Source organism: Nuphar pumila, chromosome 4 (assembly GCF_984573655.1).
Source record: "Nuphar pumila chromosome 4, dmNupPumi1.hap1.1, whole genome shotgun sequence".
Classification (NCBI taxonomy): Eukaryota; Viridiplantae; Streptophyta; class Magnoliopsida; order Nymphaeales; family Nymphaeaceae; genus Nuphar; species Nuphar pumila.
Window position 1 is genome coordinate 4,607,977 of NC_143252.1, and position 23,965 is coordinate 4,631,941.

The window sequence follows — 23,965 nt, forward strand, 5'->3', positions numbered from 1 at the left end:
CTGGTTATAGAAGACTGAACAACAGAGAGCTTCAGTTAAACCAAACTTACGATTTCAGAGTAACTAAGGTCATAGAGATCCTCATCATGTGCCCATTCATCCATACCAAAATCTGCAAATGAACGATATCCATTTGCAAAAAGCCATTGTCCCTTCTCCACTTTTCGACAGTTTGGGCACTGCATTGCTCCTTTTGCATTGAATGCTGAACCAATACAATCTGCAAAATAATGAAATGGTACATCAGGAAGAGAGAAAAAGCAAATATACGGCTCACATGCACAAAAGATAGTTCAAGGCCGAATAAATTTAGAGAATTTGAAGAAGGAAAACATAGGGATCTGTCGGTAATAGAACAATCTCCTTTAAGTCTACGATTTAAGCATAATTGTGTAGCAGGAAGCTTTTACCATGCATATTTTTAATAGCTTAAAAAATAAAATTTTAAAGCATATATAATCACACTAAAAACACGTGATAAGCTAACTGATATGCACTGGCGTGAAAAGATAACACAAATCAGATACGGAAAAGCACATATTATCACATCAAACAACACATGGTAAGCTAAGATAATCTACACAAGCATGAAAAAGAGAATACAAGAACCAATTCTGAAAGAAAATCTAAAGAGAAATTTATCTAAAAGAGTGGTGCAGAGATGCCCTGAGGCCAAACTTGGGCTCACCAAGTACCAACAATACCAAAAATTATTAACAAGGTCAAATAAGAAAATAGAAACTAACCAATACATGAAATTCATTTTATCAGAACAGCAAAATAGATTCAAGTCTCATCCACAGAATTATAGTGGCTTGTCTGCATTCCCAAGTGCTCAATTTAGACTATTATCCAAATGGTTACCTAAGACAGCCTACCCCTCTAAATTGTAAGCCCCAACATAATGAAAACATATGCTGTGAATCACATCTTCCTGTCCGCCATAACTGCATCTATTGAACTTCAGATCTCTGGCCTATAAAATGGTCCACATGTTCCTCAAGTTCCATGATGGAGCACATAAATTCCAACAAATTTGAGGCCAGATAAATTGGCCCTTGACCTTCCGTAGTAAGATGCTTTCCCACTATTAAAGAACCATATTCACAAATATCATCAGTATCAGCTATATCCCTGGATATTATAGGTTCTATGACAAAACTTGGTAAAACCTTGAAAAAAATAAGTTGGAAAAAATAAGAAAAATACATGTTAAACAACGCAAGCAATAGAGCATACATACAAATATACATAATAAAAATATATGTGCAAAGATGCAATAGAACATGAACATTAAACATGAATATAAATTCACGAGATTTTCCCAATATTATAGTGATACATTTAAATAACCGATATTCTCAAAATATTGTGAGATTTTGCTTGTAGAATCATTTTTTATTTTACAGCTAGGTCACACCGACATTCCATTGCACCCGCCGTACCCGTGTCGACACAGCAGGACATTGGTACGGATATCAAACGTGATGCGAGTACGCATCGGGTCGGGTTCGATCCCGCATCGGGTCAGGTCCAATCCCGCACCGACCCAAACACTTTTTTTAGACGTTGACCTGGGTAAGAGAGAGAGAGGAAAGGGCGAGAGAGAGAGAGCGCAAAAAGGGGGCCTTCCCTTTTATAAGATATGTTATATATGGATCCTAATAATATAGTGGATCCATATATAATCCAGACCCAGACTCTCTCTCTCTCTCTCTCTCTCTCTCTCTCTCTCTCTCTCTCTCTCTCTCTCTCTCTCTCTCTCTCTCTCTCTCTCTCTATATATATATATATATATATATATATATATATATATATATATATATATATATATATATATAGTCGTATCCCCGTATCCGCACCCGTACCCAACTGACATAGTTTTACAGCGATAATATTGCAATATATTGAAAATATCATCAATATTTGTGACTGTAAATAACAGATTTTTTTGTAGAACAACCAAACCCAGAGAATACAACAGCATTCAAAATAGCACGAACATCAGCCTCTAGAGGGATATCTCTCCAGGCCAGTCTGCACAAGTGAACCTCAAGTACACTCCATTTTTTTATCCCCATACATGTGCCCTCACATTATTCTTTGAAAAAATAAACCACCAACATTTAGCCAAAAGTAGATTTGGATAAGGCAATATGGTCACAAAAACATATGGAAGGCATATATGGTATTATAGTAATAAAGCATAGTTACTTACCTATGTATATTATCTAGATTATTATACGCATATAGTTGTTCCAGTATATCCAGCACTATGTGAATAACAGAATATTATAGCTGTACATCAAATACAGGTACATTTAAATGATATGAACCATATATAACATATATCTGAAATAGATCTAACTTTAAGTGTAACATATGTAACAACTGGCGATCACCGCTTACAGATTACAGAACCATAAATAAGTGTGTGCATATTAGCTTTATGTTCATTTAATCCCTAGTCGTTTGTCTATTTACATAGTCTTTCATACTTCATAAAATTTTCCATTTTTCTCTAGATTATCCACACTGTAGTTCAAGTGCCACGAGCACTACATGGTGGTACTTATTCAAATAGATTTTATATTGTACCTTCACACTCGCTCAAGTGCTACAATTTTGTCTAACTGGGAAAAAAAGAAATTACTCCTCACTAGCCCTACATATGTTCTCAGTTCAAAAAAGAATACAAAAAAAAATGAAGAAAACAGAAAGGATGATTTAGGTTATCCTCCTAATAATACTGATGCTTATCTCAAACGCCATGGCTCATTAATAGTCTATCTCAAACTCCATGGCTCATTAATAGTCTATCTCAAACTCCATAGCTCATTAATAGTCTATCTCAAAAGTAACATGCATATAATAAATTCTCCTCTTGCTATTTCTTTCACATAGATTCCTTCAATGAAGCATATGACTTTCCTATCAATAAATAGCCAATTATGAGAAAACATTATCAATATCTTCACCTAAAATATAGAATCAGTGCAACGAAAACCATGATGAGATTTCATAGCATAGAAACTAAAAAAGATGAAATGCTATGACGGACTCTAAATCACCTAGATTTCATTGAACAAAGGAAGTTGGAAGATTACTTGGACAACAGGACGCCATCCGTTGGTGGAAAAATAATAGCAGAAGAAAAAGTAAAGGTCAACAGAAATTTTATCTACAGTATATTGAACCAAAAGCTCCCTTTCAAATCCACAAAGGCTCCAGTGAGTGCATCGTGCCCCATAAGAAAAAACCCGGTTTCAGTGATAAGATTCACCTCATTGTGGCCAACTCTGGGACACCAAATAGGAGAATATGGACAGATTATAAGGAGTTTGATAATTACATGATTTGAGGATAAGATAACCAGATGAAAATTGCATCACGACCACAAAGCCCAAAAAAATGCCTTTAGCTTTCCCATGTATTCCAACAGTGCACTCAATCAATGTGATCAAGAAATGAAATTATGATGATGAGAAGGGATAACGAATATCAAATCACCTGGAGCGCAAAACCAATCATCACAACAACAAAAAGGATGAGAAAATACGCCGCCACCATGTTAAAGAACCGTCACGGAAGATCCCATATCTCCACAAACAAATTATTAACAGAACAAAAAAACTGAAATATGGATCCATAACAATTTGCTATATCACAAGAAATAGCAACCGTAGGGCACGAAAATAGCACCGTGTGACATGCATGGATAATTACGAGTTCAGTTACTTTTAATTGAGATCAGGGCAAATACTGTGGATCCATCAGATAGACCGAATTCCAACTTGTCCAACCAAAGAATCAACTAATCGCACAATACACGCTATCATGAAACCCATCAAACCAACCGCCAAAAGATATCAAAATTAACCCAAAAAAACCACATTTACGCAACAAAATTCCCATTTCCAAACCAAAACTCATCTAAACCCCAACAAAACAACAAACCACAAAATTTCCTAAAATTTGCCAATAAAATCGAAATTTTCTTACCTAGATGGAACTGGTGCCCGCATTGCAGCTTCGCCGTGGACCGATCCCCACTATCTGTCACCGCCTCCAAGCAAATCGAGCAAGAGATCGCCGCACCGCCAGCGAACGGCATCCCACCCTTCTGATCCTCCACCACCCCACTCCCCATGATCCAACCACCCTACGAATCCACAAAAACCGCAGAACCTCTACCACCACCTCGGGAAACTCGATCCTCCACCAAAACCTAAGCCGGAAAAGACCATCCGGGTCTCCAACCAAACCCCATCCGAACCAGAAAAACGAATCAACGAAGACGATGATGAAGAAGAATCGAAGAGAACCCTAACCCTAATTCCTCCCTCTGTGCGCTAGAATTCGAGGGAGGAAGACGGGGTGGGATCGGATGAAATTCACCATCGCTTGATTGCTGAGACAGAAAGCCCTTTCTTTTTTCTTACCGGAGTGCGAAGAAATTCTCGACCGCACCCTGACCCGAGTTTACCGTGGGTATTTATACCACCACACACCAACCCCCCCACCCCCCGCCGCGTAAGCCCTTCTGCTCCGTCCATCTTTTCTCATCCGACGGCCTCAAATCTCGTCATGCGTCTCTTTGTTCCCTTTTTATTCTCCTTTGAACAATCTAAGAATAGGTGTCCAATTTTAGTGTATTTACAAATATGCATCTATTGTTTACATTATTACATTTAACTGCCTAATATTTGCATGTGGGTGGGCATCGGGCCGGCCCGGCCCATTTACTAACCGGCCTGATTTTAGCCCGGTTCTTAACGAGCTTGGGTTTGAAGAGCTTCACATGGCCCTACCCAATGGGCCAATGTGGTTAGGCCCAAATTCATTTGTAAAAAGTAATAATTAACAAGTTCTCAACTTCTAATGCACCTAATTAATTATCTTTTTAGTTTTCATAAAAATTAATGCAATTGATTAGGTAAATAGTAATAGTTACCAAGCTACTATGCAATAGTTACATTTTTTATTTTTTATTATTATTAAAAAATAATAAATAACTCAAGCCCATCAAACCGGCCTATGCTTGGCTCACATATATAACGGGCCAGGTTTATGCCCGATACCTAATGAGCCCGGGCCTAAAACCTTGGCCCAAATCTGACCTATGGCTGCCCACCCCTACATGTACCTTTAAGCCACCATCGTGAGATTAACTCGAGTTTAACGTCTGTTAATGAACAAAAAAAAAACAACTCTCATTCTATTCACATAAAGCAAAAATGGGACTCGCTCACTTCAAGGTGCAGGAATGGTGTCACCTGCTTGACCCAAATTAACTCCCCAAATCGAACTCGGGTTGAGTTGTCATGCTTGCTCTTTGAAAAATGAGGGCTTGGTTTGAATTGAATCATACTGACTCTGGTTTTGAATGAGAGTAACTAATTGATTAATCTATTTCAGGAGAGTATGTTGCTTGGTTTGCATGACTTCACTTGTTTTTTTGCATATTGGTATCTACAATTGCAGCATGCAGGTGAAAAGCCTCATGAATTTTTTTGCTTGGTTGTAGGAAGCTAGTTGAATGTGTGCTCTTGTATTCCTTTGGGTTTTATTTTTTTCTTTCCCCTTCTCCTAAGGTGTGCCATTCAGTAAAATTATTAAAGGAAGGTAAGGTGAAAGACCCTCAATTCTCATAAGAGAATCAGTTCTCATTTGGCCATTCTCACTGCAACAACTTCAGAGGTCAAGATTTGGTTTGTGTGCACCTTCAGGTGTAATTGCACGATCTCCCTTTTCGTTTTCATATTGGATCTGCATTTTTTTTTTTCATTCAAGAACGATGTCAGTCATACTAAAAGGGGCTCTTCATCCAAGAATGAGCTTGGCTGGCCACCATGGATTGGCCTCTCTCTCTCTCTCTCATCAGCAGTCAATAGAGAAAACGTTGGAAAAATCATTAGAGCCTTTCTTCCAGTGTTGTGAGAGACGTACGCCTCAGTACTTGAAGTGTAGGCGAGGCGCACGCTCAAGGTACTGAGGTGCACACTCATTACCTGAAGCGCTGCCTCCTCAACGGGGATTTTGAGATTTTCTTTTTTTAACAGTCATGGTCAGGTAAAAAATGATGAAGATATCAAGCATTAAATTCAATCCATTAACATCCCTACAAAAATGCCACATATTTTTATGATATTTTAGATATACCACGGATACTTGAGAGTCTCAAGTTGTGAGAGGAGTATGCCTCAGTACCTGAGGTGTACGCCTCAACGCCTCGCTTCGCCTCATCGCATTTAACAACCTTGCTTTCTTCTATTACCCTGCTTCACTTCTAATCTAGAATTGCAATAATTGGGGTTTGATCATTTTTGGTTTTTGTTCTTTTGGGTTTTGATGGGGATGGGTTATTTTTTTTTGTAGAGTGGTGCTGGTTTTAGAGAGACACAAAAGGGACTTTGTTGCATAGCAAGGGGGCAGGGGAAAATGCCATTAAGGTATAATGGGCTCTTTGGCCTTGATTATATGCAACAGAAAAGGATGAGAGAGACCTTTTTTTAGGAACCCTCGTCGAAGCCAGGAAAACCCCGGGTGGATTCCCCACGACCACCCTGCCTTACTTGGCCCACCTCTGAAAGCTAAGAACACACCTGTGTGCGAGTGGGGTTTAATGTGGTGCCTTCATCTCAGCACCTTCACAATCGCCTCACTGGCCACGCGGGCAACCCCGAGGTGGTGAGAGAGAGAGAGAGACCATTGAGGGACCCTTGAATAACCAGTAATATAAACCACTCAACCAAGCTGATGCTTTCATTCATATGGATTCACCCTCCGGCAGAGAAGAAGCAAAGGTGAGTCATTGTCACTCACATTCCTTTTATTTGCCTCAAAATTCAGCGTTCCCTGACCAATCTTTGTAATTAAATCTAATATTACATATATGAAGTGTGTCTTTGTAATTGAGTAAATGTCAGGTACCTTTTTATAAATAATTTGTTTAGTTTTTGCTTTTGACAATTTTTTTTACTTTGGATCGCATGGCTTGCTGCTATTTTACGTGGTTTGTAGCGTTAGAAAACATGAAATAAACATTGGATTTTGTGATAAATTGCTCACACAGTCACTCAAGTTTTCTCGATCTTGAATAAGCGACTCTAATTAATGTCTGCTTAGTTTTTAGTTGAATGATTTACAAAAAAAGTTCCCAATCAACTATCTACATCAAAAAAATATCCACCAAACATTTTTGTTATAAGGGTTTTAAAATAAAATACGCCCTCATGGCTAAAAAAGCTTGCTCGAACTTGTAAAATAGGTTTACCAAGCCAAACATAAACAGTAAGAGCCCGTATAGTCTCATTTACTATATAATTAATATATTTTATATTACATATGAAATAAATAGTTGAAGTTTTTGTCTTGCGAACAATAGTTTTTGAGTTTAACTTCTATTGTTTGTAGCTCTAAAACAGCTAGTTTTTTTTGTATATGTGCGAGCCTAGGTTCAGCTTAATAGGCTTAAAGTTCAAAACCTTATTTTTTCACTTTCTAGAAAATGTATTCTTTCGTAAACAAGTCTACTTCAGCTTGACTCATTAGCTTGGGTTCATCATAAGTTCAAGTGTGCTTGAGCACCTCACGCTCCCTAAGGGTATGTTTGAATTACTCTCTCCCGCCCGAAATGGGACGAAATGAACACAAGAGACGGTGATTTCACGTTGGATGTGGTGGATGCTTGAAACTTGAAAATGTGTTGTTTTTGTTACACCCCTTCCCCTGTTACAAAAAGAACAGAACGTAGGGAACACGTTAAAAAAAAGTTGGGGTAGGGGTACTCGACTCTCGCTCTCTTGTGCAGCTAGGGGGTCACAGACGGCCGGGATGAGTCCGCCGTCGAGGCAACACAAGGTAGGTGAGGCAATGTAAGGCCATCATCGAGATGATGCGAGGCCGCCGGCCGCCGTTGAGGTTCTTTCTTTTCTTTCTTCTTCTTTTTCTTCTTTCTTCTTTTTCTTTTAATTTGGGTTTGAATCAAACTTCTTTTTAGGGCATTTGTAGGTTTTCTTATGTAAGGGTTTTCTTATATTAGGGGGTTTTGTTTGATTTTATTGATCAGGGTTTCTTCTTCTTCATTCTTCCTCCATCAAACACAGACATTTGTTAGACTTAGAACAAAACGAAACTAACATAACCAATGTTGTGTTCCTGTTTGTTCATTTCATCCAATCTTCTACAAGCCATAAAAAAAAAACTAAAGGTTACATTTCAACCACCTACTTTAAATGCTACTGAGGTATAAGATAATAATTTTGTGGTTTTTATATAAGTCTTCATCTTATGTCATTTTATGGTATTTTGTTGATCAAATCAATAATGAGAGCATTTTGGTCACTTTATTTGAGTAAAAAATGGTCATCTGAATGCTTTTGAGACCAAGCATGTCTATGAAAAAGTACAAAAGGGAACAATTACAATTAATTATTCAAATACTAGATGCCCTACTGTAAACAACATATAAGTTAAGCATATTTTTTTATAAGAACAATAAGCTTGACAATAAATTTATACTTTTACCCTCTAAGAGGCAACCACCATGCATAAACAATGCAAAAAACTTTTCATTTAGCAATGCAAATAACACCCTCTTCTACAATGAACTTACCCTATCTCCTTGCTCTGCAATTTCCTCTACCATAACCGGTATCCATTCATAAAGAATGAGCAACTTTTGAATATTTCTACACATTATGTACCTCAGATTGATCAGCACGGCACACAATGGAAACTCTCTTAGCAAGAGCCATTATATAAAACTAGTATTGCCTGCGCCACTTGAGAGAGAGAGAGAGAGAGAGAGATGGGGTAGGGTGAAGGATTGCAGCTACAAAGTAAATTAGCTAATGGCCCATTATGGCTCCACTCATTTCACCAAATTGATTAGACATCAAGAATTGAAAACCCATGGGTGCACTTTCTTTGGTGCAAGACCAACTTTAGGTGCACCTCTAAGTGGCCAAGAAAGACCTAGGGTTTTAAGCCAATGAGGTTCTTTTTGCTGATATTAAAAAAAAAATGATTTCCTAATCATGAATTACTATGAATATAAATGAGGTTAGCAAATAATAGTAAGGTAAAACTATCATTTTCAATAATTAGTTGCTTAGATTGTTATAGAGACACGTATTTGATCAATTCCTCAAAAGATCAAGCCCCTCTTAGGGTTTTTCATTGTACGATCAGCTGAACATGAAGTAGTTATACATTATGCATTTTTTGTCTACTTTTTTATCCCTTTTTACGAGATTTAACTTAATCATGGTTAAATCTGGTTGCATGAGTCATGAAGTAAATTTTTTTCCTCTTGAGATTGACCATATCGACCTTTGGCTCTACAGATAATTACTTTGGTATCCTCATTTTGAATGTTAACATGTTCTTAAGAGAGGTGATTGAGTGGACAATGTGTGCATATACAGTGGATGAGGTCATCTATCTAGGTTTTTACACATACAACATTGGGAACGCGATACACACTCATGTGCATGACAAGTGTGTCCCGCCTAACATGGGCCCCATACATCAAACATGGGACATGGACATCCTTGCCAAAGTGTTGGTTCTGTTTAGGGTGTCAAACGAACCCTTAGTCATTTGATTCATGGGACAAACACTAGGCGGACAAAACTCAATTATCACTTATTTAATTGTAGTTGAATGTATACTGAAATAATATTTTAAAAAACAAAAGAACAACATTGCCAAAAGTAGAACATATTTATTTTGAAAATACGATCAATTTTTCTAGTATGTTAATAATAAAAAGATATCATCACTTATTTCTGATATTTTTCACTATTTGTAATTGTAAATTGCAGTTGTATTCTTGTAATATGACTTTAGAAAAATGATGATATGACTATGTTGAGTGCATCCATAAGGTTTAATTGAAAAAATACAACCAACAACCATGATTTCTAGTATGTGGGAGTAGGTCCTGCCGGAGCATTACACTCTCTCTCTCTCTCTCTCTCTCTCTCTCTCTCTCTCTCTATATATATATATATATATATATATCGCGTAGAGTATACATGTATGTGTCGCTGTAAAAAAAGGGCTTTAGCAATGCTCGGAAAATGCTGCTAATTAAATATCCTTTTTACATAATGATTGCAGTTTAAGTAATTTTTATGTTTAGACGTATTTTTACCTCAATAAAAAATCAACAGTAAACTTAGTTAACTAAAATAAAGAATAAGGAAGTTGGAACTATGACTGGTACCCACACACAGACCTCCCATTAGAAGGATAAAACTGAAAACTTGTAATCTGTCCGGGGTTGGGTTGAATATGGATCACAATCCAAATTATAGATCACTCAAGCGGGTCGATATTCATGTAGATCCCACGTATTAAGATGGCAAATCATAGGTGGGAGCAGGGGTGGGCATCGGGCCGGGCCGGGTCGGGCCCGTTTAGAGCTTGGCCCGACGGGCTTTAAGTGTGGTCTGGCCCGTTTACTAACGGGCCAGGTTTTGACCCGGTTCTTAATGAGCTAGGGCAGCTCCTCCCAAATTCATTTGTAAATAGTAATATTTAATAAGTTTTCAATTTCACATGCACCCAATTAACTATCTTTCTAGTTTTCATAAAATTAGTATAATTAATTAGGTAAATAGTAATAGTTACCAAGTTATTATGAAATACTTATTTTTTTAATTTTTTAATTATTAAAAAATTAATAAATGACTTAGGTCCATCTGACTGGCCTGGTAGCCCGTGGACCGGCTCACGTATATAATGGGCTGGGTTTTGGCCAGGTACCTAACAGACCCAAGCCTAAAACCATGGCCCAAATCCGACCCATGTCGCCAGTTGCCCACCCCTAGGCCCAAGTTTAAAATAGGTTCAATAGGTGAATTGGTTTCTCCAAAAAAATAAAAACTCTGAATCAAATCATTTGTGAATCGGCACTTTTCCACGTCACATATGTGTAAACCCAAATGGAAAGTGGATCCAAGACAAGGCAAATTCCAGTCCAAATCCAAAAGTACTGTTACAACAACTACTACTAATCATAATACAAATAATAATAAGTACTGATACATAGGGATGGAAAGAGTTCTGACACTGATCTCGCTTAGTTTCTCCATTCCAGATAATATATACTTGAACTGTCACAAAGACACCGGTATGATACCACCAAGGTGGTATCCCATGTGATAAGCGGGGCAGGATCGAATCCCTCTGTCGCATGGGACGGCTGTTGTTCTGGTAAGGGTCTGCCTTACCCCAGCTTGCCTTTAAAAAAAAAATTACCGTATGACCCAACATGTGATTCAAAAATGTTTTGAAAAATAGGACACGAGGAAATATTTTGAAAAATAAGACACGAGGAAACACTTTTTAATTTTTAATCAACAATAAACTATTTTTGATACTTTAATATATAAAAGTATTGTTATTGAAACATTACTAAAAATGATTGAAAGTATTTAAAATATTATAAGAATGTCAGTACATGTCAAGGTTGTGTCAGCCTGTCCAACTCATGTCAGTCATAACTTGCACTCTAAATGACATTTCACTATGACATATCAAATATATGGTTGGGGCCTTTTTGGGATTTGTGACAGAATTGGATAAGCAAACGTGTTCATATCAATGTTAGGATCACTACTCCTCAAAGGCGCGGCGCACGCTCAAGGTACTGAGGCGTTGTTGTGATGCGCCCCTCATCAACCTCCGACCAGTTGTGACCATCGGAGTTGCTGTGCTGCAGCTGCTGCTCAGTCTTCTCCGACCACCGGACGAGCGGCATATCCCTCGCTTCCGTACCAGCTGGGCGCATGGTCCTTCTCTTACTGCCTCCCCTCCCACCGCTTCACTTTCATACCAGTTGTGAGAGGCGTACGCCTCAAAGGCGAAGCGCAGGCTCAACGCCTCGCTTGGCCTCATCGCATTTAACAACCTTGGTTAGGATTAAGCCTAAGCTGAACCATTTTAGTTTTTCCACTTGGCAATTAAAAGATTTTAAGGTTATTTGCAAAAACACACCTGTTGTTTTCTATATTTCAAATTTGTGACTGAAGCACTGTATAATTCAAGATGTTACTTAGTTTTATCTTCAGTTATTCAAATTAATACATCTGGTAACTATTCTCCATTTAGAGTTAATAGATTCAAGATTATACCAGATTTACCCTCAAATATGCTTCTTTTCACCTTCACTAATCCCGCTCCCTCTTCCCCAGTAATCACCTCCCACGATCAGCCTTCCTGGTTTCCTCCATGATCCTTCAGTTTGATGGTGGAAGATGGAGGGTCATGCAATTTATGGAGATGGGTTAGAATAGAAAAATTGAATAGAATGCGAGAAAGAGACAAAGGTGAATAAGGGTAAAATTTGAGAATTTTGTTTTAAATGGTAAAATCATGAATTGGAGTTAAAATAAGAAAGAACAAGTGGAAAACTAACCACATGTATACTTTTGGTTAAACAAAAAATAAACAAGTATACATTTTACTTATCATTTTTTTTTTTTATGAATCGGTAGACATCCCAATTTTGACTGAGTCATTTCATATATCCAAGATATCATATTTTTGGCTTATTTCACAATAAGGTTAACTTCAATATCATTTTTTGCCTTCAAAATGACTTTTTCAATATTTTTGCCTAAAAGATGAATTGAACTAGAAAAAATCAGTATTCAAAAAGCCAAAAATCAAGTCAATCTAATACGAGAATAATAGGTAATAACCAAAACAAGCTCATATATCTTAACAATACCTGATGTGTCGTTAGCCAATACACTTTCATTGTCGTCAATATTTGACCTCAAACCATGATGTGTTGCCAATATTTTACTAATGATACAAGTATTGTCGTTAATAACCAATCATATCCATGTGTTGTCAACAATTTTCTAATGACACATGAATTATTGTTAATATCATATGTTGTTAGCATATCGTTTGGTTAAAAAATGCACATCATTTGAAGATAAACTTTCACATTTATTATCCCTATTTCATAAAGTCGTGAGATGTGATTCAATAAACCTACCCTATTCCTAAAATCCTCAAATCCTATCTAACATATCCATTCCTTAAAAACTAGGCTAGAATACTCTATGGCCAATCAAAAGAGCTATTTCAAACATCGATTAATAGGATATTACCATCTCATCTTTATGCATATCCAAATTCTTGAATCCAAAATATACATAAATTGTGTCAAAATTCGTCAAGAGAACTATAAATAGAGGCTTGTCCTCCCTATTTCAACATCTGGAGTTTGAGACCTAGCCATGCATATACTATATCCTTACCTATTTAGACTTAGTGATATAGCCTAATTGAGCTCACTTAACGTAGCTTAAAATCCAGATCACGTATCTCACTCATCTTTGAAACCACGCCTAGCCGAAGTGCTGCCTAAGTTTCATTGCACTCGTTACCATTGTAGAAAAGGGCTGCCTAATTAAGCTCGAGGTGAGATTTTGTTTTGTTTTTATGTTTATTTCATTTACTTTATTTATTGTATAAACATAAAACTTCACAAACTTTGTATATTATTGGTGTTTCTTGATTTTTTTTCAAGTCTTGGTGGTGATTTACACCTTCAAGCTCACTTTTTCTTTCTAGGATTCATGTATAAGGTATGAGTAACTTGCAAGTTGAAGCTTGTGTTGAAGTTTTCGAGCTCTTGGTGTAGTTGATTTCTACTCGATGGAGCAGAAAATGCATACAACTTGAAGAGCGAACCCAACAATTCTCACTTAAATCTCAAGTTTGGATCTAGATTTTGATCCAAATAAAAACTTCTTTTTGAAAAAACCTTCTTTTTGTTTTTCAAAATTTGAGAATCCAAAAAATCTTAATCATTAAAAGTTTTGGGATACGCTTTAAAATAATCCAAGATTTTACTTGCTTTATCAATATTTGATAATCGGCGCCCAAAATGGTCAGGCTCTATAAGACATCATATATATTTATCAAATTTGAAAGTAAATATAATAAAAAACATAAACATATTAATAATTATATATATAATTTTATTTTATAGTTATTAAAAAAGAAAAGAAAGATGTTTGAGAGAGAGCGAGTTTCCTTATTTTATGCCTATTAAAAGGGGGAATAAAGATGTTTTGGATAGAGAGAGGGTTATAAATCGTAACTTATGAATGTTAAAAAATATTACAATTTGCAATGTAAATAATACTTTCTTTTTTTATGAAATCTCCTTACAATGTCCATACAAAATTTTAATTACATTCTCAACTCATATAAGAAGAATGTCAATAAAGGAAAAGTTGTAAAGGCATCCATTTTTTTTTTAATTTGATACCCTTACTTCTGTTTTTATAATATTTAGGATTTGACATAATGTAAACTCTAGACTACAATATTGCTCTGTCACGCATATAAAAATGGTGCAAAATGGTCTGAAAGAACACGAAGATTTTTTTTGGGCAATATTGTGACAAGTCCTCTCTCTCTCTTAAGCATGCAAGGGGGTCGCTTTCTTGCTAGGGGTGACTTGTGAATGTCAGTAGGTTGATAGGACATCACGAGTTCGAAACTCGCAGGGAGCGTCTCTTGCTGCAAGGTTAAAGCTGAGTGTACTTTGCGGGACCTCTGGCGTTGTTTGATCGCATCGCGCTGGATGAAAAGGTAAAAAAGACCACATTTTACGACAAACGTTCGACGCAGTGGAATGCCGTCCACCGCGTCCATAAAAACGTGTTTAAATCGTTTCACCCACACCAAAAATAATAGAGACAGGAGGAACAAATTAAAAAAGAAGAATTGTTTCTCAACAGGCACGCCCGACCCCCTCTCTCTCTCTCTTATGCAGTGGGCGGAAGGGCGGAGACCATGATGGCTATGGTGGTTCATCACTGGACCATGGTGAGGCGATCGTTAGTGGCACCGGGCGAGATGACACTGGTTGTGAAGCAGCTGCAGGAGTAGGTGAAGGCCCTCGAGGACAAGTTGCAGAAGAAAATAATGGAGTCGGTGGTGCTGGTGAAGAGGTCCATCCTCTGCTCCGACGATGATGACTCCTCCTCCAATGAGAACTCTAACAGTCGGACAACTGAACATGGTTGTTGAAGATGGTGCAAGACGGATAGTCATGGGTGTTGGAGATGGCACAAATCAAAGGTTAATCATGAGTTTTGATTTTCTTTTGGGGATTAAATCAAGGATTAGTCATGGGTGTTGGAGATGGCACAAGATGGATAGTCGGACAAAATGGGTGTGTATAGTGTGCACAATTTATTTTTTTGCATGGTTGATGTTGATTCATTGAGTTTGGGGAATTTGAGTTTCTCGATTGGTTTGGGAACTCTGATTAAGTTGATCTTTTTTGTTTGGAGAGAAAGGTTTGTGTTGTGATGACTTTATGTTTGCAAAATTTATTAATTTATTTTTCATGATTGGATTGTTGGGGGCCTACACAAGAGAAGAGCGATGGCATACCTAGAGCGGCCAAACAACCGGTAAGTGAACCTAAATCCAGTGACTCTGGTATATTCGACTCCTCAGCCGATAGCTGCTCTCTAACTAGCCCAGGCACCTTCAGCGATGGTGAGCATGATCTAATCCCAACAATGGAAATCACGTATGATTTCCTGTATTTTTCTACACTGGGGTTTCTCAGGAGCATCGGTTTTTATAATCCTTATTAATAGTTAAATAATTGTTCCCTTTTAAAATCGGGACACCTTATGATAGTCCATATTGTGGGTAACGCCTATATTACTTGGGTGACTCCAACATTCTTCCACTTGTCCTATCGATAAACCCTCGACCGAATACCTTATGAAAATTGCTTGATGAATAAATTGACCTTTAAAATCTATTCTACATATCCTTAGTTAAATCTCTAATCCTTATGAGATTAGCAATAAACAACCATAATGAGAATAAAAATTGTATGTGATCACTTTATTCATATGGATATGTCAAAAAGAATTTAACAAGCTCATCCTCAATACATATTCAGAATACAATCTCGGTGCTAGCCCTTTATTAAGAGGATCAACAATCATCTCTTTGGTACCAATATTAACAATATGCACTAGATGGTTCTCTATTCTTTCTTTAACAACAAAATCTTTTAATTTCATATGCTTACATGACATAATACTTTTATTGTTGTTCGAAAAGGATACTGCAGCTTCATTATCACAGTAGACCTTCACTGGTTTCTCAATGAAATCAATCATCTTTAACTGTGATATAAAATTCTTCAACCATATAGTCTGCGAAGTAGTCTCGTACAATGCTATAAACTTTGTTTTCATGGTGTGAGCAACAATAGTCGTCTGGTTTCCACTCCTCCAAGAGATCGCTCTCCCAACAAGTAAGAAGACATACTCAGTAGTAGACTTTCTACTATCAAGGCATCCTCTTAAGTCCGCATCTGAGTAACCAATAACCTCGAGGTGATTAACCTTATGATACATCAACATATAGTCTTTTGTCCCTTGCAAATACCGTAAGACTTTCTTAACAACCTTTCTATGGGATATGCTTAGGTTAGACTGAAATCTACCAAGCACCCCTACTGCGAAAGAGATATATGGACATGAACAAGTCTCTGCTTATTGCAAGCTGTCAACAACTAATGCATATGGAAAAGCACTCATTTATGCTTTGTCAATTTCGTTCTGTGGACAATCCTTTATGCTCAATTTGTCATCTTTTGATATAAGTGTTGTACTAGTAGAACAATTTCCCATCCCATATCGCTTTAATACCTTATTTATGTAGGATCTTTGGGAGAGACCTATAAATCCTTTTGCTCTATCTTGGCGAATCTCTATGTCAAGTATATAAGCAGGATCACCCGTATCTTTCATATCAAAAAGTGATACAAGAAACTGTTTTGTCTGTATAAGTAACTTTATATCGTTGGTTGCAAGCAAAATGTCATCCACATACAACATCAATATAATGAACTTACTCCCACTTTCCTTAAGGTATATACATTGATCAATAACGTTTTTTGTAAACCTGAAAGTCACGATGACTTAAAAAAATTTAATATATCAATGTCGGGAGGCTTGTTTAAGTCCATATATTGATTTGTTAAACTTGCATACCAAATGATCATCTTTAGAGAAACTAAGAGGTGGCTCAATGTGTACCTCTTCATTCAGATCTCCATTGAGGAATGTTGTTTTCACATCCATCTGATGTAGCTCTAAGTTATAATGAGCTACGAGGGCTAAAATTATCCTCATTGACTCTTTAATTGAGACAAGTGAGAATATCTTATTATAGTCAATGCCCTTCATCTGGGTGAGTCCTTTAACAACCAATCTTGCCTTATGTCTCTTTATGTCACCTTGGAGTCTTTTTTTGTCTTAAAGACCCATTTACACCCTATGAGCTTTACTTATTTAGGTAACTCGACATGATCCCATACTTGATTCTTAGCCATAAAGTCCAACTTTTCTTTCATGGCTTTTATCCAGTGTGAAGATTGTTTGCTTTTAACAACTTTCATAAAAGTCAATGAGTCATTATCTAAATCTATAAAATTATCATGCTCCTAAAGGTACACCACATAGTCAAGATGTATGGCAGATTTTTTAATTCTTGTGGATCTCCAAACAGTCATTCTATAGCTTCAGATGGAATCTGTTTATCTTGTTCGTGCTCTTCTGCATTATGCACAATAGATACATTTTAGATTTGTGCATCAACAACCGGGTGATCAACTACATCATCATTAGGGATACCAATATGGTATCTTTCGATATTTTTCTTAACAGGTAATGAGACTGGACCGGTCTTGTATTTTCTTAAAACCAAGGTTTTGAAGTGCACTTAATCCTACTGAACCATCCTCAAGAATATTTACCTTATCTGTTTCAATAATCTGTGGTGAATGAGATGGGCAATAAAACTTGTATCCTTTTGATATCTCTAGATTACGAATGAAATATCCACTGATTCTTGAATCAAAGGTTTTACTGTGGGGGTTATACAACTTAGCATCTGCAGGACATCTCTATATGTGCATATAAGACAATGATGATTTTCTACCTGTCCATAACTCGTAGGGAGTTTTAGGCACAAATTTTGTAGGAACCTTATTCAAAATATGCACAACAGTCCTTAAGGCATCACCCTACAACTTCATGAAAAGTGTTGAATAATTCAATATGACCCTAACCATTTCTTTAAGTATACAGTTTCTCATTTCAACTATATCATTCTAGTAGGCACTACCAGGCATGGTATACTGAGGCACAATGCCTTTCTCTTTGAAAAATCACGCCAATGGTCATTTTCTTTGCCCTATCTCAGTAAACTTACTATAATATTTGTCACCTCTATCAGACCTGACTATTTTAACAACTTTATCGATTTATTTCTCTACTTCTTTCTTAAATTCCTTAAACATCTGAAAAACATCAGATTTTTTGTAAATCAAGTAGAGATACATATACCGTGAATAATCATCAATAAAGGTGACAAAATATTTTTTGCCTGTGTAATAGGGGGTAAAAGGTCCACATACATTCGTATGAACTATCTTCAATATCTCACTACTACGTTTGACACCCTCTTTATATGTGTTTGTATGCTTAGCTTTTATATAATCAACACATAGGTCATTGTTGATAAAATCTAGATATTTCAAGATCCCTTCATTTACGAGTCTCTTTATTCTCTTTTAAGATATATGACCCAACCTTCGATGCCAAAGCATATAGGATTTATCATTAATCATGCTACGTTTATTCTCAACCAATGTGTATTCAGAAGTCAAAGACTCCTGAGTTTGAATCTTCATATTTAATTTATATAAACCATCATAAACTAATGCAGGACCAATTTCAATTGAATTTCTGTATATGAATAACTTAAAGTTTTCAAATTTAAAACAATATCCAAATTTATTCAACCTTGAAATTGAAATTAAATTTCTACTATATGATAGAATATAAAAGACATTATGAAGATCCAAATTTATGCCTGTATCTAAAGTGATCCTGCAGGTCCCAACACCCATCACATACAAAGCATATTGTTCCCCGAATAGATGCTCTTCTCATGCATTATTGGTTTTCTTCTGTTTAAAAACGACTATAGACAGTTGAAAATATGAACAGTAGCACCAGAGTCAATCCACCATCTATTTTCAAGAATTTATAATAAATTACATTCATGAGAAACAAATGACAAATTACTTTTCTTTTCTAACCATTTCTTCTACTTTATGCAATCTGCCTTTCTATATCCCTTCTTCTTGCAAAAGAAACACTTTATGAGAACATAATGAGGTTGCTTGTTCTGAGATGTCTTATCTTCTGTTGACTTCTTCATAGCAATTTTCTTAAATGCATTCTTCTTTGGTCCTACCTTGGATCCATGAGAAGCCATATGTGCACTTTGCATATTCTCTCCTTTTAATCTTTCTTCATCTTCAACACACTTGGACATAAGTTCATTGAATCTCTATTCATCATTATGTGTGTTGTAAGAGATTTTGAAAGGTCCATACTCCAAAGGTAAGAACACCATAATCAAATGCACTAGGAATGAGTCAGAAATGGTCAGCTTCATGTCATTCAGCTGAGAAACTATGTTCCTCATTTCCAAAATGTGCTAGCGAATATTACCCCATCCAGAATATTTCATAGTTATGAGTTTCGACATTATGGTACTGGCCCTGGCCTTATTAGAATTGACAAATTGTGCCTCACTGACACTAAAAAATTCTTTCACTATCCTGCATTATGGGATAACACTGCGAATATTCTTAGCTACTTTAGATTGCAAAAGCAACATGCTAAGTCTATTCGAGCGCCCCCACTTCTCAAAGGCACTCTTTTGTTTAGTAATGCTTTGATCTGTCAGGGCAACAGACTCATCAATTCTTAATGCCAAATCAAGATCCATATACCCTAATGTGAAAATGACAGTTTCTTTCTAGTCACTAAAATTAGAACCTTAAAAAAAAAGAATAAAACTTTACTCATCTAGAATTACAAAACTAAAAACTGCATGACAAAAGATCTGTATCAAAAGAACGCACATACGAGACAAACCTGATGAAAAAAGTAATAAATAAAAGGCTCTGAATATGCTTATTTTTTGAGGAATGTAGGGGGTCATCAAAGTCGTAATTTGGTAAGAGCTCTGACACGCGTAATCACTACGCCTACAGACCACAGTTGGTAAAACTAAGGCTCATGTGAAGCTAGACCATCAACACATGATACCTTTAGATACACACGTGCGATGTATCTCAACACATTTGCCTCATTTTACCCTACCTAAATTTCAAACACGATAAAAACTACCTTTAGGTCGTTTATCATTTCATGAATCTAAGTATAATAATAATATTGGCTAAAGCTATATGATAGAACAAAAAAAAATTTGACAACATACGTGTATTCAGTCACTTTGGTGACATGAATTCACTAAGTCATCTAGCTATCCTTGATGCCAATGTTATGCATTCATTTATGCATGCATAATTACAAATAAAATACATGAACAATAACAAAAACTGAGCTTAAATGGGTAAAACTCGAGGTCCATTAGCAGGGACCAATATGAAAATACCCTGAACCGGTCTGAAACAGTCCTGAACCGGTCATCCAAGGGTTTGAACCGGTTTTGAACCTTATAAACCAGGATCAAGTATAAACAAAAGTTCATAAAACCCTATAATTGTATGCCAAAATTCCTATATCTTCTTATATTTACGAAAATAGGGTCTTAGCACATCGGAACCGGTGAAAAACTGAAAAGAACCGGCCAAAAAACAATTCTGAACCGATTCTGAAAAGGGTCAAATCAGTCACATATCTAGTTCAGTTTCAAATAGTGCATGAAACCTTACTAGATCCGGATCTAACTCGATCTAAGTTGGATTCGGGTCTGACCCGATATAATCTGGATCTGGGTCTAACCCAGTCTTTACTAGATCCGGGTCAGACCCAATATAATCTAGATCCGGGTCTAACTCGGTCTAAGCTGGATCTGGGTTTGACCCAGTATAATCTGGATCCGGGTCTGACCCAGTATAATCTGGATCTGGGTCTAACCCGGTCTTTACTAGATTCAGGTCAAGCCCGATACAAACCAAGTCCGAACCTGACCCGATACAAGCTGGATCCAGGCTTGACCCGGTACAAACCAGATCCGGACCTGACCCAATACAAGCAGAATCTGGGCTTGACCCGGTATAAACATAATCTGGTTCAGACCCGATCTTTCTGGATCAGGCCCATACCCGAAACCATTATGGGTCCAAGACCGATCCAAGGAAAAATGACAGACATCATCCACCCTGAATGGGTTTGGATCAGACCTGTCACCGGGTCAAAAATACCAGACCCGATCCGTTTTCAATGTTAAAAACAAAAACCAAATTTCTTTTTATAAATCCTAAGAAACCGAAAGGGTTTCTCTCAGGTTTCACGGCGACCCACATCGCCTGAGCGGTAGTCCACGCCGCCTATCGATGATCCACACCGAAGCCCTGCCAGCGATGCTCCTCCCACCTCCCCCGACTGTAGAGGGGAAGCCAAAATAAAGAAATAAGAAAGAGGGCTTCGCTGCCCTGGATGCCGCGTGATGTTGGACGGACCACGACACCAGTGAAGCGGCCGACGAAGGTTGCCTCTTCCCGAAGATGCACCCACGGTGTCCTGCAGACGTCAGCAAAAAAGCCCCACTGCCCGACGACAGATGGAACAGAGAATGGAAAAGCGGGGGGGGGGGGGGGGTAAAACCCTTGTTGCTGCATGCCGTCAGATAGATGTCGGCGATCCGACGAAAACAACCCCCCCCCCCCCCCCCCCCCCACCTCGGCAACAGTCCGAGGCAACCCCGACATTGTTCGGCCTCCCTCCAACCCAATGATGCAGGTAAAACCCCAACTCTGCATTTTTTTGTGTGTTCGGTTGTCGTCACCTATGACCAATGTCGCTCCACGGTGACTCTGCTTTGCCTATGGCTGAATATCGACCAACCACGTCGCCTTGCGACGATGGGCTGCCAAAAAACTCTATCGCCCCACAATGACAATTGCCAGAAAAAATGTCAACAAGTTCGCACAACGGAAGCGTGATGTGGGCCCATAACCCAATGTTGGGGCCTGCACAAGAGAAGGGCGATTACATACCTGGAGCGGCCATGTCGATTTGCAAACAACTGGTAAGTGAACCTGAATCCGGTGGCTCTGAGATATTCGACTCCTCAGCCGATCACCGCCCTCGAATGAGCGCAGACACCTTCAACGATAGTGAGCAGGATCGAATCCCAACAATGAAAATCACGTATAATTTCTTGTATTTTTCGGCACTGGGGTTTCTCATCAACACCCCCTTTTATAGTTTTAATATTTATTAAGTAACAGTTACGTAACCGTTTCCTTTCAAAATCGTGGGGCTTATCCGATACAAACACCTTTATGGGAGTTCTTAACGTGGATAACACTATTATTACGTGGGTGACTCCAACATGGATATGTTTATTTAATGAAGATGATTGGTTGTAATCCATTGAGTTTGGGAGATTGAGTTTCTAATGTTGTTTGGATAGAAATTGTAAAAAATTTGTATTTTCTTTGCATTCTTTCGCCACCCACTAGTTTTTTTCTATTTTTGCTTTTTGGGTTAATTGAATTCTTAGTATTGATGGTTATGGTGTGGTGGGTGCTGTTGGATGGTTGATTATATTGAATTTGATATTTTCTTTTTTCTTTTGTTTTGCATTCCTTGGCTTGAAATTCATAATAAGACTCGATTCAGATGAAGGTGCGATTAAAACATGGAGTCGGGTATAGTTTGTGAAATTTTATACCAGACCCAGGTCCGACCAGAGTTCCGGCTAAGACCCATAATGTTTTAATGTAAATATGATAAAAAATATTATTTTACCGGGGTATGGCCCAGGTCTTGTTCATGTAGTTCTTATCGGGTCTGGATATGATTTCTCATATGACGGGTCTGATTAGATCTGGGTGCAGACTCGATACCATACCGAAAAATCGCAGTCAGGTCTGGTTCCATTTAAATCCGAACCAAGCCCGACCCATTGATACCCCTAATTAAAAGGGGCCTTTTTCACATAAAAGTGCACGAAACAAACTCCTCTTAAGAGTGCAATTGTTACACTCTCACTCAAGGGAAACCTATTTCCTTTGAAGAGCCTCCCACGAGCTCACACCCTCTTTCTCGCTCTTGCTCTCGTTCAAGTGAACTCAATGTCTCACCCCCAGTGCTCTTCTTGTTTCTCTCTAGTGAGCATAAACATTGACTTAATCAAGGCTTTGCCTAAGTTGAATTTAGAGTCTAAGCCTAAGTTGAGCCAAACTAACCTATCAAGAGGTTATTTATGGTGGCTTGTATTGAGTTAGTAGGTCTCAACTAGTGCCGGACATTGGTCAACCTTCACGAGTAGGCAAAAGCTTAGTTGTATCTTGAGAGTGGAGTTGCATGAATACCCATTGCACCACAGACTCAATCCTAAGTGAGACAACTATCACTTTAAAGATGGCTCATTTTAAGGCATTGCGTCTGACAGTTGTTAAAACTCAGTGGTCGTACCCACTAAGTTAATTTTTTCTCAACATCAATATTATCAATACCAATGAGGATCCAACAATTCAACTCTGTTTCACCTTGAATTGGGCAGAACTGGGGTTGAATTGGTCTTTTATTTTAATATTTTAATATTTTAATATTTTAATAATGTTTAATTTTTAGTGAAATTTTAAATTAAAAAAGTAAAAGTGATCAATTCAGCTCGATTTGGTTCGAGTCCAAATCAGCCATTTAGGTTTGAAACCGATATTGACAACATTGGTGTTATGCATATGAGAGAGAGAGAGAGAGAGAGAGAGAGAGAGCAGACTAGTTTTAGTCTTTAAACGCTGATAGAGAGGCGTTGCATCAAAATTCATAATGTATCCAATGTATGAATTTAAGGGCCATTATATCTTTCAACAAGCAGTTGGGATGTTTTC

General features: G+C 37.5%; 1 protein-coding gene across 1 annotated transcript in view; it reads right to left on the reverse strand.

The window, feature by feature from the left end:
* Positions 1-4,577, reverse strand: part of LOC149839127 (E3 ubiquitin-protein ligase IPI1-like) — a 45,176-nt gene extending 40,599 nt beyond the window's left edge. Inside the window, exons 1-2 of the mRNA XM_090002301.1 lie at positions 4,003-4,577; positions 51-220 (exon numbers count right to left, since the gene is read on the reverse strand). Coding sequence (XP_089858427.1) covers positions 51-220; positions 4,003-4,150 — 318 coding nt within the window. The 5' untranslated portion in view covers positions 4,151-4,577. The remainder of the gene's footprint in view (positions 1-50; positions 221-4,002) is intronic.
* Between the last annotated feature and the right edge of the window lie 19,388 nt (positions 4,578-23,965).